This window comes from Mesitornis unicolor, unplaced genomic scaffold (genome assembly GCF_000695765.1).
Source record: "Mesitornis unicolor isolate BGI_N332 unplaced genomic scaffold, ASM69576v1 scaffold92, whole genome shotgun sequence".
In the NCBI taxonomy this organism is placed as follows: Eukaryota; Metazoa; Chordata; class Aves; order Mesitornithiformes; family Mesitornithidae; genus Mesitornis; species Mesitornis unicolor.
This window is the reverse complement of record NW_010168287.1, coordinates 140,653-154,967: the sequence shown is the minus strand read 5'-3', so window position 1 is coordinate 154,967 and position 14,315 is coordinate 140,653. Positions and strand designations below refer to the sequence as shown.

The 14,315-nt window shown below is 39.9% G+C and overlaps 1 protein-coding gene across 1 annotated transcript; it reads left to right on the top strand.

Moving 5' to 3' along the window:
* Positions 1-2,138: 2,138 nt before the first annotated feature.
* LOC104536356 (collagen alpha-1(IV) chain) lies at positions 2,139-11,050 on the top strand (the record flags this gene model as incomplete). The annotated part of the gene is made up of 7 exons (XM_010178939.1): positions 2,139-2,267; positions 2,782-2,880; positions 3,029-3,241; positions 4,453-4,630; positions 7,413-7,527; positions 8,535-8,707; positions 10,470-11,050. Coding segments are annotated over 7 exons (989 nt in total), but the record flags the coding sequence as incomplete, so codon positions are not given.
* Between the last annotated feature and the right edge of the window lie 3,265 nt (positions 11,051-14,315).

Genomic DNA, 14,315 nt, shown 5'->3' with positions numbered 1-14,315 from the left:
ACTGAGCCCTGGGGAACACCACATGTGACTGAAACCAGATATCATGGTATCAGCATCTGAATGGTCAGATTAGATTCAAGTGTTGGATAGAGAGTTAATGTATTTATCTCCTGCTCTGAAAAATCAATATTGAGGTTTTGTCATTATTAGAATCTTTAAATGGTATCCTAGAACCGTAGAATCGCAGGATGGTTTGGGTTGGAAGGGACTTTTAGAGATCTTCTAGTCCAACCACCCTGCTGTGGGCAGGAACATCTTTCACTTAATCAAGTTTCCCAAAGCCCCATCCAACCTGGCCTTGAACATTTCTAATGATGAAGCATCCACAACTTTTCTGGACAACCTGTTCCATTGCCTTACCACCTTCAGTGTTTAAAAAAAAAAAATTCTTCCTTAAGCTCAATCTAAATCTACCCTCATTCTGCTTCAAATTGTTACTTCTTGTTCTCTTCACTCCAGACCCTGGTAAAACATCTCTCTCCATCTATCTTGTAAGCCCCCTTTCTATATAGAAATGCCACAATAAGGTCTCCCCACAGCCTTCTCCAGGCTGAATAACTCCAACTCTTAGCCTGTTTTTATAGGAGAGGTGTTCCAGTCTTCTGATTATTTTCATGAACCAGCTCTAACAGGTCCATCTCCTTCTTATGCTGGGGGTCCCATAGTTGGATGCAGTACTCCAGATGGGGTCTCATGAGAGCAAAGTAGAGGAGGGGAAGTCACCTCCCTCCACCTGCTGGCCATGCTGCTTTTGATGCAGCCCAGGATATGGTTGGCTTTCTGTGCTGTGAACACGTGTTGCCGGCTCACGTCCAATTTTTCATCTACCTGTATCTCCAAGTCCTTCTCTGCAGGGCTGCTCTCAGTTCATTCATTCCCCAGTCTGTACTGATACTGGAGATTGTCCAGTTGAACTTCATGAGGTTCACATTGCCCCACTTTGCAAGCGAGCCAAGGTCCTTCTGCATGGCATTCCTTCCCTTCAGCATATTGACTACACCACTCAGATTGGTGTCATCCACAAACCTGCTCAGGGAACTCCGTGCAACCTGAGGTCTGGAAAGCTATTTCAGTCCTTGGAAGGTCTGTTGGAGAGGAGGTATCAGCATAGATAGGCTGTCATGCTTCCGTTTGGGTTTCAGCCACAGCCTTGCAGCTGTGGTGGACACCATTTTCTTTCAGCAAGCCACAATCTCCTTACAGTTCTTAGAAAAAGCATTCACTTAAAAAAATGGCGATTCTTTTGAAAGATGTTGTCCTTCTAATTCTAACTCCCTGGAGACCTCAAGCTTCTTGGTAGGCCTGCACAGTCTTCAGTTAGTTGGCACGACTGTCGGGGCTGCAGCCTGAGCCTACTGGTGAACAGAGCAGGCAGCAGCCTGATAACTGGTAGAGTATGCAGTTGTGAGCAAACTGCTGTGCACACTGCCAGTGCACCCCCAACAGATGCTGCTCCCTGTTTGCACACCCTGGTCACAATGCTTCTGCTCAGATCTACATCTGTGGGCCTGCTCTGTTCTGTCTGGTGGGAAATGGGAATGTAGAAGATAACAGAATCGCAGAATGGTAGGGGTTGGAAGGGATCTTTGAAGATCATCTAATCCACCCTCCCCCCTGCCAGAGCAGGATCACCTAGACTAGGTCACACAGGAACGCATTCAGGCGGGTTTTGAATGTCTCCAGAGAAGGAGACTCCACAATCTCTCTAGGCAGCCTGTTCAGTGCTCTGTCACCCTCACAGTGAAGAAGTTTTTCCTTATGTTTACATCACTGGACATCAAGATGAGACCTACCATTGGACATCAGGAGATAGCAATATGGTGTTCAGCAGCAGCATGTGGTGCTATTTAGGTGTTACCAGAGACTTGTCACTGGCAGAGGCTCAGTCCAGACTGTTTCCCCCATTTTGCCTTAACCCCTATTGTCTTCTACCCTCAAGTTGACTTTTGGTTTGGTTTTGTAACAGGTATCATCCTATTCAACGCACATATAAAGTCTTGGACATATTGATATTTTGTAGCTATAGGCTTTGCCTATTCTCTGACTACATAAATAGCAATGCAAGATAACACTGTTTTCTCACTGTTTTCATTGCCCAACACTGAATATGTGCTGATTTCCTCTGTTAACTTTGGCAGGTTTACAAGGCCCACCGGGCCCACCAGGTGCTTTTCAGCTTATTAAAGGGGATCCTGGCTTACCTGGCCCTGTTGGACCAGTTGGTCTCAAGGGATTCCCGGGACTTCCAGGTCCCAAAGGACAGCAAGGTGAGTGTTTCTAACTTGCCAGTAGAAATACAAATTAGGTAATGTAAAAATAGATCAATGGTAGGCTAGACACTAGAGTAATTTTGGTATAATATTATCTAGCTTATTGTAAGCCACTTAAGTTGTGTCAGTTATGAGGAAGAGAGTCCTTTTTGAAGCTCATCCAAAGGAGTCACAGAAACAGATGCCTTCCTAGAGATTTTTGTAGGCTCTCACTCTCCAGTCATCACATCAGTATCTGAGATCAGCAGTAATCAGAATTACTTGACGTGTTCCAGGCAAATACTAGTTATTTTAGAAGCACAGCCTCTGTTTACTTCTGTGTTCTTCTCTACTGTTATCATTTTGCCTGCAGTAACCCACATATGTGCTCTAGATACTGAAATATATGCACTGAATCTGCATGACTTTAGTTAATACTGAAGTCTGCCTGTGCCATACTGTATTAAAAGCCAAGAAGTCAGAACTAAGATGAACTAATATCTGGTAATAACTATTCGTTGTTTTTCAACAGGGGTGACAGGACCTTCGGGTGTACCTGGACCACCTGGTAGTCCTGGGTTTGATGGTAAACCTGGGCAAAAAGGAGAAGTTGGCCCTTATGGTCCCCCAGGTGAGTCCATGAGTTATTCAAAGACTTGATTCCTTCATAGAAAAATAACATAGGAGATTAAGTGTGAATGTATCTAATTTCACTTCTTTAGTTATGTAGGCAGAGTACTACTGTTCGTAGAGATAAAAGGAGACTCTCTGTATTGTAGGGCCCAGAGGATTCCCTGGTCCACCTGGCCCTGAAGGTTTGCCTGGGGCTATGGGCCCACCAGGTGCACCATCTGTTGCTCATGGCTTCCTTGTTACCAGACACAGTCAAACCATTGAAGAACCATCGTGTCCATTTGGAACAAGGCTGATTTACCATGGCTACTCCTTGCTTTATGTACAAGGCAATGAAAGAGCACATGGCCAAGATCTGGGTAAGTAGAAACCAGATCAGAATTCATTACGAACCAAATATTTCTTTAATTTGTAGAACTGTATTGAACAAACCTAGGCTAGTTGGTGCTTTATTATGCCTTCTAGGTTGTTACAAATAATGGTTTGGTGTATAGTTGAAACAGTGTCAGTTTATTTAAGAAAGTCTTTATCAAACCATTTGACATGGTTATCCATAGTATCTTTGTAGTCAAATTAGTGAGATATGGGCTGGCTAAGTAGATGATGAGTGGAAAATTGATGGGTCCATTGGGCACAGAGGGATGTGATTAGATGTACAAATTCTGAATGGTGGCTGTTGATCAGTGATGTCCCTCACGAATTAGTTCTGGGCCAATACTGTTTAATGAATTTATCAATTAATTGGGTGATGGGATAGAGTGCACTCTCAGAAAGTTTGTGGGTAGTGCCTGATTGGAACAGTTGATTCCCTAGTGGACACAGCTGCCATTCAGAGGAACCTGGCCAAGCTGGAGAAAAGGTCTGAGAAGAAGCTCATGAAGTCCAGTAAAGGCAAATGTAATGGAGTGTGCCTCGAATGAAATAATCTCATGCAACAGAAGTGACTGCTATCCCCAGTAGCAGCAATACAGACTGCTAGAAAGCTGCTTCACAGAAAAGGACCTAGGAGTCCTGGTGAGCAGCACTGAACGTGAGTTAGGGGAGTGCCGTTGCAACAACCACCCCATGCCGGACCTACTGGACTCTGTTGGCAAAAGTGCAACCAGCAGATGGAGGGAAGTGATTCTTTCCCTCTATTTGGCAGTTGTGAGACCACATCTGACAGAAGAAGCAGTGGACGCAAGCATGAGAGATATTCCAGTGAAACATAAAGAAATGGTTTTTTACCATGCTGATGCTCAAACATTGGAAAGGGACCTCAGAAAGCTTGTTGAATCTCTGTCTTTGGAGATACTCAAAACTCAACTGGCTATGGACCCAAGCAACCTGATCTGACTGGCAGGGGTTTAGATTAGATGACCTCCAACCAAAGTTATTCCATACTGGGCTACTCCTTGCCTTGCCATGTTCCTTCCTTATGAAGCTACCAAAAGTCACTTTCTCTGAGAGAGCTGGGCCCTCCAGGGCATGTGTTGTCTGCTTTTTAGCTGCTCCTGTAGGTATTTGTTTGGCAGTTGGCAATGGTTTAACAAAAATGGGTTAACAAGTAACCTTTCACTTAACATTTCAGGCACGGCAGGAAGCTGTCTTCGTAAATTTAGTACTATGCCTTTCTTATTCTGCAATATCAACAATGTATGTAATTTTGCATCGAGGAATGACTATTCCTACTGGCTGTCCACTCCTGAACCCATGCCAATGAATATGGCTCCTATCACTGGTGATAATATCAGACCATTCATCAGCAGGTATGGTTTCAGTTTTACTGTGTTTGTAAAATGAAGAAGCTTATGAAAAGTGCGTGTGGTACTTTATTTTTTTAAAGGCTCTTAATTGGTATATTTTTATTTCCTGCCTTTAAATTTAAAGCTTGAGTTCCTTTGATGAAATGTTTCAAAGAGTGCATGTTTTCAGTGCAGACTTTGATCAAAAGTAAATCCATTTTGGGGGAAACCCAGACAAATAGAGTAGTCTATTTTGAGTCTAATTGAAATGGAGAGATTTACTTTGAAATCATGTTTTGCAAAAGCTATGATGTACTTTGAAGGAGAAAAAGTTTTGAATTTATTCACAATTCTTGTCCAAAACAAATTCTATTTGTTTTTTTGACTAGCCATAGCTAGAAGCTTTTCAGGGCTCAGTTTGCTTTGTTTGAAAATGGTAACATTGTTTATCATATGATAGACTGCCAGGCTTCTTCCATTGTTTTGGACATACTGCTTGAATACAGCCATTATTGTCTGAATTAAAGAAAGTAGTTGCAAAATCAATCATCTCTTTTTCAATAATTCCAGATTCTCAGCTAGCATCAAGTGTGGCACTTATATCAGACATAACTGTTCTGCATCAATCCAACATGTTGAACTTTTGGTCCATTTTAAATTTTAAGGCCACTAGCAGAAAATCTCCTGGCAGAATATACCCAGTGCTGAGGGCAGAGGTGTGAATAGCAGTGTGGTGAACTGTACCACTGCTGTTAGATAAGAATCTGACAAGGGAATCTCAGACTTATAACTTAAATCATAATCATTAGATACATGCATTACTATGATTCCTATCATTGCTTCTAATCTGTATCAGTTCTTGCTGATCCTTCTTCCTGCCATGTAAAGTGAATGAAAGTGGAGAGTCCTGTAATTGTTTTCTTGGGTCTGTATTCAAGAGAAAGGACAATTCAAATCATCAGTGGGTTGTAGTCTTGACATCTTGGTGTGTTCAAAAAACTGTCTGGCTCTACTGCAAAACATTTGTTATTTATTTTGCATAATAGAATCCATCTTGTGTCAGCAGTTGTACTCTCTTTTTGGTTTAGTGCCATAGAAATTGGTATGCTTTGAAAATGAGTGGGCAGATTGAGGGCAAGATTCTCAAGAAAGACTGTTGTTTTTATTGGTCTTACTTTTTTGGTTGATCACTGAATGTGAATGGAAGGGGCTTGACTTTCAGAAAAATTCAAATGACCAACCTCTGATATCCATGCTCCTTTTATGCCATCCCTGATCAAACACCCAAAATAACCTTTAACAATCACTTTTGAAACTCTTGCTCAAGGAGGTACCCATCAACATTTTGGCTTATGTTATGCATGTAGAGTAACTTTTGCAACATAAAAAAATGTATATGTGTGTATATAAATATGTATATGTGTGCAAATGTGTGTATATGGGTTTTTCTTTTAGCCATAGCAGAAAGTGAGATAATTGTAATACACATTTTTCAAAACAGCAAGGATTCTGAGAAAACTATTCTTTCCATTTATTTTATTAGTTGAGTCTTTTAAACCAACAGTTTTCCCTGTCCAAAAGTTGAAAAGGTGTAGAAGTGTCACTTGCTGCCTTGGGTCATGGGACTTCTTTCATGTCAGGCCCTTCCACTGAAATACCAGAAATCTCTTGAAGCAAAGCAGAGCTCCAAGAATAGAGGCAGCTTTACATTCTTCTTTTAACTTACTCTTTCATTGATGTGTTTCTTAAAATAACTGCCTTGCTTCTGCATGAATGATGAAGGCAGTAGGTATGAAAGCAGTCTTCACGAGTCAGAAATAGAAGGCTTTCATTCTGAATTCCTTTGCTTCTGTGCATTTTCCAGAATCCAACTTAATCCATTTTGCACTTGATTCTTTTCATCACTCTGATAATAGGAATCAGACTGTTTAGTTCTGAGTATCTGTTTTGAATCATTTTCGTCATTGCTAACTGCAGTAGCCAATTTAGGAGTTGTACAAGAAAAAATGGATTATATCTACCAAATTCCTCATTACCAGCTCCCATATTAAAATTTCTAGCTCACATTTTTTTGTGATTCTCTTGGGAAGGCACGATTGGTCATAGGATTATTCGGTAACCCAGCAGTTCTAAGACACGAGTTTATCTGAAGTAAAAGAACTGGTGCTGCACAGCTTTCTGAAGAGCTGCTTTCAAGTTCATTGTTCAGATTACTTTGCTAGAAATCTCTTTGGGAGATAAAACCCACAGATGTAAATAAAAGCCACTTGTCAAGGAAAATGCATGGGGAAAAGTCTGCATCAGATTAGATTAGCAGTGACTGCCTTTGTGATATGTTTTCCAGAGAGATGGCTTTCTCTCTGGAAGTCACTCAGGGCTATGTTTAAGAGGATGAATTGCTGTTACTTGTCTCTGATCACAGGAGACCACTTTTAAGTGATATTTGCTGAGTTACACTGTTTGCCTATTTGCCTCTCATGTTCATGACATTGAGCAACTACAGTAGGAATGTGACTAGAAAAAGACAGATACATTTAAATATTCAGATGAGTGGTCTTTTGTTCTTTGCTCATAGGAAAGCTAATAGGAATCAACTTAGCTATTAAGTTAAGATGTCCCTAAGTAAATGAGAAAAAACAGTAAAGAACCAGTTCGTTGTTTTTCTGAATGAAACATTGTGATTTTCCTTTGATTTTGACAGTGACGACATTTTCTAATTCAAGGTTCCTTAAAGAAAGTAATTTCTGGAAAGAAGAAGTATTAATCCTCAAGTTCATTTAGCTCATTCGTGTCTTGGTCTTTCTAGATGCTCTGTATGTGAAGCTCCTGCTATGGTAATAGCTGTTCACAGTCAAACAATTCAAATACCACCATGTCCTGAAGGCTGGAGTTCACTTTGGATTGGTTACTCCTTTGTCATGGTAAGTGCACTGGGGCATACTCTGAGCTGAGAAAAGCATTTGTTTCAGGGATTTCCTGCTCTAGGAAAGTTAATATCTGTCTGTGTCACTTCGTGTCTTAGGAGGGCATTAGACCTCTACCCTTTCTGGTCACTTCAAAAAATGTTCTAATTACTAAATGAGAATAATGCAGTAGACATTAGCTGTTCACTTTTGGGGAAATGCACACAGCTTGATATCTTGTTTGCAGCTCCAGCACAGAATCCAAGTGCTGAATAAGTGAGGAAATAAGCATAATTTTCCATTGTCCTTCTACATCTGTGTTGCAGCAGCTTCCTAGGGTGGTAGCATATCAGTGCCTGTCCTCTCTCCATTTTTTCATAAATAAGCCTTCAGTTTTCAAATGGCATTTTTTAACTTGTATCCGGTTTCTTCAGGTGTATCTCTACTAGTAAAATAAATAGGGCCAAGGAGTGGCCTGGAAGAGCCAGTCTGTAGTCCTGCATAGTGGTTAGTTGTTAGCATACTTCATGTCATGCTCACAGCCTGTGTCAACAGCCGCTCTCCCAGGCAAGGTCTGGGCATAGTTTGAGAAACAGCATGGATCCAGAGCTGTTAGCACTTGGCAGCGGGAGAGAGGCCACTGTGGTGTGGGGCAGGACTGGGGTTAAGCTATTCAGATATATACCATGCCAGTCTGTCTGCCTTCTGGACTGGAGAGCTGACCCTGGCCTGTTGCTAGCACAGAGGTAGCTTGGGTTCTACTGAAGGATTTCTGCGCATGCAGCTGCCTTGAGGTTGATGCTGTTGGTGTGTTGTGCTGCCATTAAGCTAGAGGACCCAGTGCCACCTCTGGAGCCCTTCGGCTCCATCTTGCTCCTCCTTGAGCTGAGGGACAGTACAGCAGACAGATGCAACAGAGGACAAGGAGAGGCATGTGAAGACATATTTGTGCAAGAGAGTTGATAGGTGTTGTAGCAGAAGAAGTAAAGAGTCCCTCTCTGACTGATGTTTTTGCATTTTTCTAGCACACCAGTGCTGGTGCGGAGGGCTCTGGCCAGGCCCTGGCGTCTCCTGGTTCCTGCCTAGAGGAGTTTCGCAGCGCTCCCTTCATTGAATGCCATGGCCGAGGCACCTGCAATTATTATGCAAATGCTTACAGCTTCTGGCTTGCCACTATAGAGAGGAATGAGATGTTCAAGTAAGTTCATGATTTATTTATCAGTATTTGAGGCTCAGTCAAGCCTTGTCACTGAATAAGGGAAGGATTGTTTGAATATAATACATGGTTCAGGTATTGGCTGTGCCCCAGCCTGGTAGGTATTTGCAGTTAATTATTTTCGTAACAAAAAGAAAAATATTATAATAGCTTTTGGGGGAATTAATGAATGTATCTTCCATTAGTGTTTACCATGTGTCATTTGTACCTGGTATTTTGCTTTTCAGAATAATCTAACAATGTTTGCATTTCCACTATGTTTGATTGTATTCACTGAGTTGTAACTGGGATAGGCTGATGTACTGATGGAAACTAAGTTAGAATACAATATTCCCCCTAGTGGATGTTAGCACATAAAAGAACCACTTGAAATTAGTGCAGGTGTTGAACTAAATGAGCTGAGCAATTATTTACCTCTCCCTAATGTTGTAGGAAGTATGTCTGAATAAAATGCAGCTGGAGGCAGAGGCCTTAGGTATTTCTTCAGTCCCACTGACGTTCTAATTTGAGGAATTAAGTGGTAGTAGGCTTTGTTCTGATCTCCTGCACATAAGAATTTTTCAATACAATCTAATTTGTTCCATATGAATTTTATGAATGTTTTAGCATATAAACCAGTTCCCAGGTCTGCACAGCTTACCTGATTAGCAGACATTCCTCTGAAGTGCAGACAAGCATCCTCTTCCCCGCAGTTCAGGCTGCAACTCCTGGCACCCTTCATCTTGTACCCTTCTCCATGCCTTCTAGATCTGTGAATGCTCCTTAGCCTGTCTCAATCAAAATGAAGCAGGTTGTTTAGCTCGTTTTGACTGTCTATAAGATAGTTGGCAGCTGATTAGGTAGAAAAATTGAACACCAGGACTGATTATCACTGGGGCTGTGATAATCTCATCAGCTGGAAAAGTTACACAGCAAGAGCCCATTTGCCAACACTGAGGTAAGCACTGGCACCCTAGGAAAGAGGAAAGCTCTCAGAGGAAAACTTAGAGGAGTCGGCACTACAGTTGTGTGTATTCATTGAGTCCTACCGAGAGACCTGTTGTTGTGGTTTAGAGCCTTCATACCCTTTTTTGGCCACAAACTGTATCTCATATTAGTAAAATAATCCCAGATCACGGTATCTGTCCTACTATCATAACTCACAAATACTTTTCAGTTTTCTATAAGCTCATAATCCCTTTTAAGGATAAGCATTAAATGTAAGCACACTTTTGTCTCAAAAAAGCTTTGTTTCCAGTTGCTAGGAGTAACTAGTAGTTGATAGGTTGATAGTAGTAGTTGATAGGAGTAACTTGTGGTATGATATGTTAGAGACTAAAGGTTTTGGTTTGTCTTTCTATACAGCATCACATAATTTCCTTTGCTGGCTTTTCATTTTTGTGTAAAGTCACAAGAATTAGGAGAAACTCATAAGCAGTCAAATGTCTTTAGTTTCTTTGCCTGTTATTTTTTTTTACTGCCCAAATTCCAGCATGTTTTCAAACTGCTGGTTAAACAGGTGATGTCTTCTGGATAAGAAAATGTTCAGTCTTGTGTCAGAAATTAATTCTGAAGTAGCTGAAAGTGGATGATGTTTAAAACTAATCTTGTGATAGTTTGCAACCAAAATTGAAAGTGAACTTAAGGACATCTTGATTCACACAGTTTGAAGAGGCTGCATACAAATTTTGTGTTAATTATAAACCTGAAAACTGACTGTATCAACAGTTGTTAATGGCTTTCTTCATTTATTTCTTTCCAATAGGAAACCAACTCCCTCAACTTTGAAAGCAGGGGATCTGCGCTCAAATGTTAGCCGTTGTCAAGTCTGTATGAGAAAAACATAATGACTTTTGAATTTCAACTAATTTCACACAATATGGTGCTATTCGTTTAACAGCAATGAAGCCTAGACATATATCATATGTACCTCATTGTTGTCCAATATGAAAACAGTAAAGTGCCTTTTAGGAACTTGCATAACTAACACACACTGCTTTACTGGCCCTGTCCTTGCTGAAGAAGAAAAGAGACAACAAAGATAAGCTTCAAATGTTGACATGCCAAATGGCACTTTTGATCAAAGTATATGTATTTTTTATATAAATGCAATGCACTGATAGAATAAAAAGTCAGCATTTATCCAGAAAAAATGCAAAGGTGCTAGGAGGTATGCAGTTCTGCCTTATACTGTTTGACCCCCCTTTCTCATTCTTGTATTATATATTTAGATTCATTTTTCTTCCCCAGATAAGTTTGTTGTTACCGTTATCTAGGTGTCTCAAAATCCCAGACTCTTGGGTATGTACTTATTGTTCCTGTACAAAGCAATACTATTGTAAAAAAGAGTTTTGGGATTACAGACTGTGGTTAAGCAACACGTAACCATCTTTTCACAACATAGAGTGCCATCCTGCAAACCTTTGCTTCTGTTTATAGTCTTTAGTGCTATCGGGTTTAGTGGGACTACATCTGGAAGAGACTGCCAAATTGGTTTCCCAAATAGGCAAGTAAGCATTTCTGCTATGTTGGTACTATGCAGCTTCTTTATGTAGTAGAACAAACTTTCCTGTGGAATAAAGAATGATCCAGCAATGGTCAAGAAAAAATATATATATAAATATTTTAGTAATTTATATAGATATCAACCATTAGGCAAATCAAGCTCTGAGTTTATCATTTCAGAAAGAAGCTTACAAAAGTTTTCTTCTTTTCAGTGTCATGAATTAGATGTTAAATGCCAAAATATGATGTGAAATGTTCATTTTACACAGACCATTTCAATGCTGAAGTTGCAGAGACTGAACCCAGGTTAATAGCTATTTGTTCTTATTATAGTAAATCCTGCTTTGAGCTTATAGTCTTTATTCTGTATTTAATATTTTTCAGGGTTTTAAACACTACTCACACACTGAATGACTTGATTTTGAAAAGTATAAGGCCTTAATTTTGTTAATATTGTGCCAAAAAATCTATTCAAAGTGGCCTCAGAAATATTTCTAAAGAGTTTCTATGCAATGATACCATTGTTTGAGCACCTCTGTGTCCAAAAGTGTTTTACAGACTATTACCATGCAAATACCAAAAGATTTTTGCAAATGCCAAGGCCTTTGTGTAATTTCTTACATGTGTATTTCTTAAGAATTCAAGTTTGTAATAAAACTATTTGTATAAAAAAACAGAAGAAAAGAAAAAGTTTTTACTAGTTTGTTATTAGCCTTCATTTACAGCAATTAATTAACTTTTAATAAGCCACCAATAAATGCACAAGCTTGATGCAATCCTAGATTATTTTTGTTTTGCACATCTTTCAGATGTACAAAGCATCTTCAAAAGGGAACAGCAGGACACTGTATTGACATCTCTATTGTTACCTTGAAAGAGTGGGTCCTGATAGACAAAACATGGGTTGTGAATCTATTACTGAAATATGTTTGATGTGAACATGTTAGAAAGATCTACTAACTTCATCTTAGCTCATGGGAAACAATCAAGTTATACACATTTTTTACTCTTCCCTGGAATTTTTCATGCATGAGTCAGAACTGAATCATGCAGGATATAAATTAAAATGTCTCTTATAATTCTGCTTGTAAATGGGTACGGTGAGTTGTGGCTCTGGTTGTCTGAAGAGGAAATGGGCTGTTATATCTTTTTCCTTGGCAAAAGCACAGAATTTGTTAGTGTTTCATGTGGTTTTCCCAAATTTGTGCAAAGGCTTCTGCTGTTCTGAACTCACTTTCATTTCAAATCCTTGAGGACATTGTCTGGCCAATTGCCTGAGGGCCCCTGGATGGAACTGGCCATTTCAGATGATTATTTTATTTATAAATGACCAGTCCTCACAGAAGTCCCTTACCAGCCTATAAAAGACATGAGTCTGCTTATGTCTAATCAGCCTGATGCAGGGTTTTCCAAAGTGCCATGTGTTATTCAGAAGAAGAGGAGAAGACTATAGGGTGAGTCCTTGTGGCATGCAGGAAGAATTAAGCAGACGGTCAGCCTTCTATAACTCAGAGGATCTGAGCTACTGCTCAGACTTTTTAATTGCACTCTACAGCTTATCTCCTGGTCAGCGAGGGATTTGATTTGCTTGGTTTGAAGTGTCTCAGAACTGCCAGACAGTTGAATTTACACGTGCTGCATGTATGTTTAAATCAGATCTGTGCATAAGAATACAATTCTGTTTGCTGGTCAAGGGACTGCTCACTGCAGCTGGATGTGCACTAACCTGTGTTTTCTCAACTAGGAGCCTTTTGGGAACAAGGTCCTTTGAAAAGTTTCAAAAATTGAGCTATAGTTTCATGTCTTACTTATCTGGTAGTGATTATTTATCCCATAACCTTCAGCTCATAAAATGACCTAAATTATTGTCATGATAAAGATGTTATTTCTACTTAAGGTAGTGAGTAAACTTTCAGTGGTTATAAAAAACCAATCAGAACTATTGACAATATTGTGAATGATAGATTTTGATGCCCTGGGTGAAGAAGAACCCATATACTAAAGCAGACAAGAAGTGTGAAGCACAGTTTTTGCTTTCAAAAATCTGTAAGTACCCCATATTCAGAAATGTATAGCCAGCATTGTTGCTGCAGTACAGTTCACTGTGTGAACAGGCAACTGCAAACACATAATTTGTTAAAACTGTCTTGCATAAGCTTAGATTTCAGGAGAAGGCTTTCCTAAAGTACAGCTTGTTTAGTAGTCCTCACTGGTTTTGAATGCAGTACTTGAGTAACTTTCACGACCCAAATAAATACATTCCTATAACAGCAGGTGGTGCCCTTGCTCGCTCTGCGGTAAGGTTGGTACTCGCAGCTTTACACTAACAAATAAAATGCCTTATTCTCTAATCCACTAAAATGTAAAGGAGCCTGGCAGCTCTCTATTTTCCCAGGTTCTGATGTGTTTTAGTCACCAGCAATTTTCCTTCTGAAATAGGAATGGAGCAGTCTTCAGTAAAAAAAGAAATAAAAATTTCTATAAATAGACAAAAATAGAATATAATGGAATAATCCAATATATATTTTGAAACAAATGTACTCTTAGCCTGTGGTTCTTTTCTGATAGATGTATATTCAATTTATAATGATATCTTTTATCCTTTTCATAGTGGTAACTGCCTTGATGAAATACACTTTTTTTGCTATGAAACAGGACTTTTGAGAACAGTATCCCCATACTAGGCTTCCAGAAAAGTGATTGTATTAGACGTATCGTTTTATGACTGAAATCATAAAGCTGCATGACTTTTTAAGAATTCCTTTTCTTCCTTTCATATTTTATGAATCTTGAGTAATCTGCACTGACTACACAGAGCAGAACATGGGTCCCAGAGTGCCCACTAAACCCAGTAAGCAGAAGATGTAGCAGCTGGCATGAAGACAGCCCCTTGACAATTTGAAGTCACGAGTGTCTTGGTGTCTGCCTGTATCTCCATCCCTTGCTCAGTGATGGCCGTGCCTGTGCTTGGCCCTTCAGAAGGAGCCCAGCGGAGCTTCCTCCCTCACTACTGTTCATGCCATGGCAGCCATGTGCTGCCCACTGCATTTTTACTTCTTCGTGCAGAAATAATCTTTCTTATGAAATTCACCTTCTGAATTAGTTA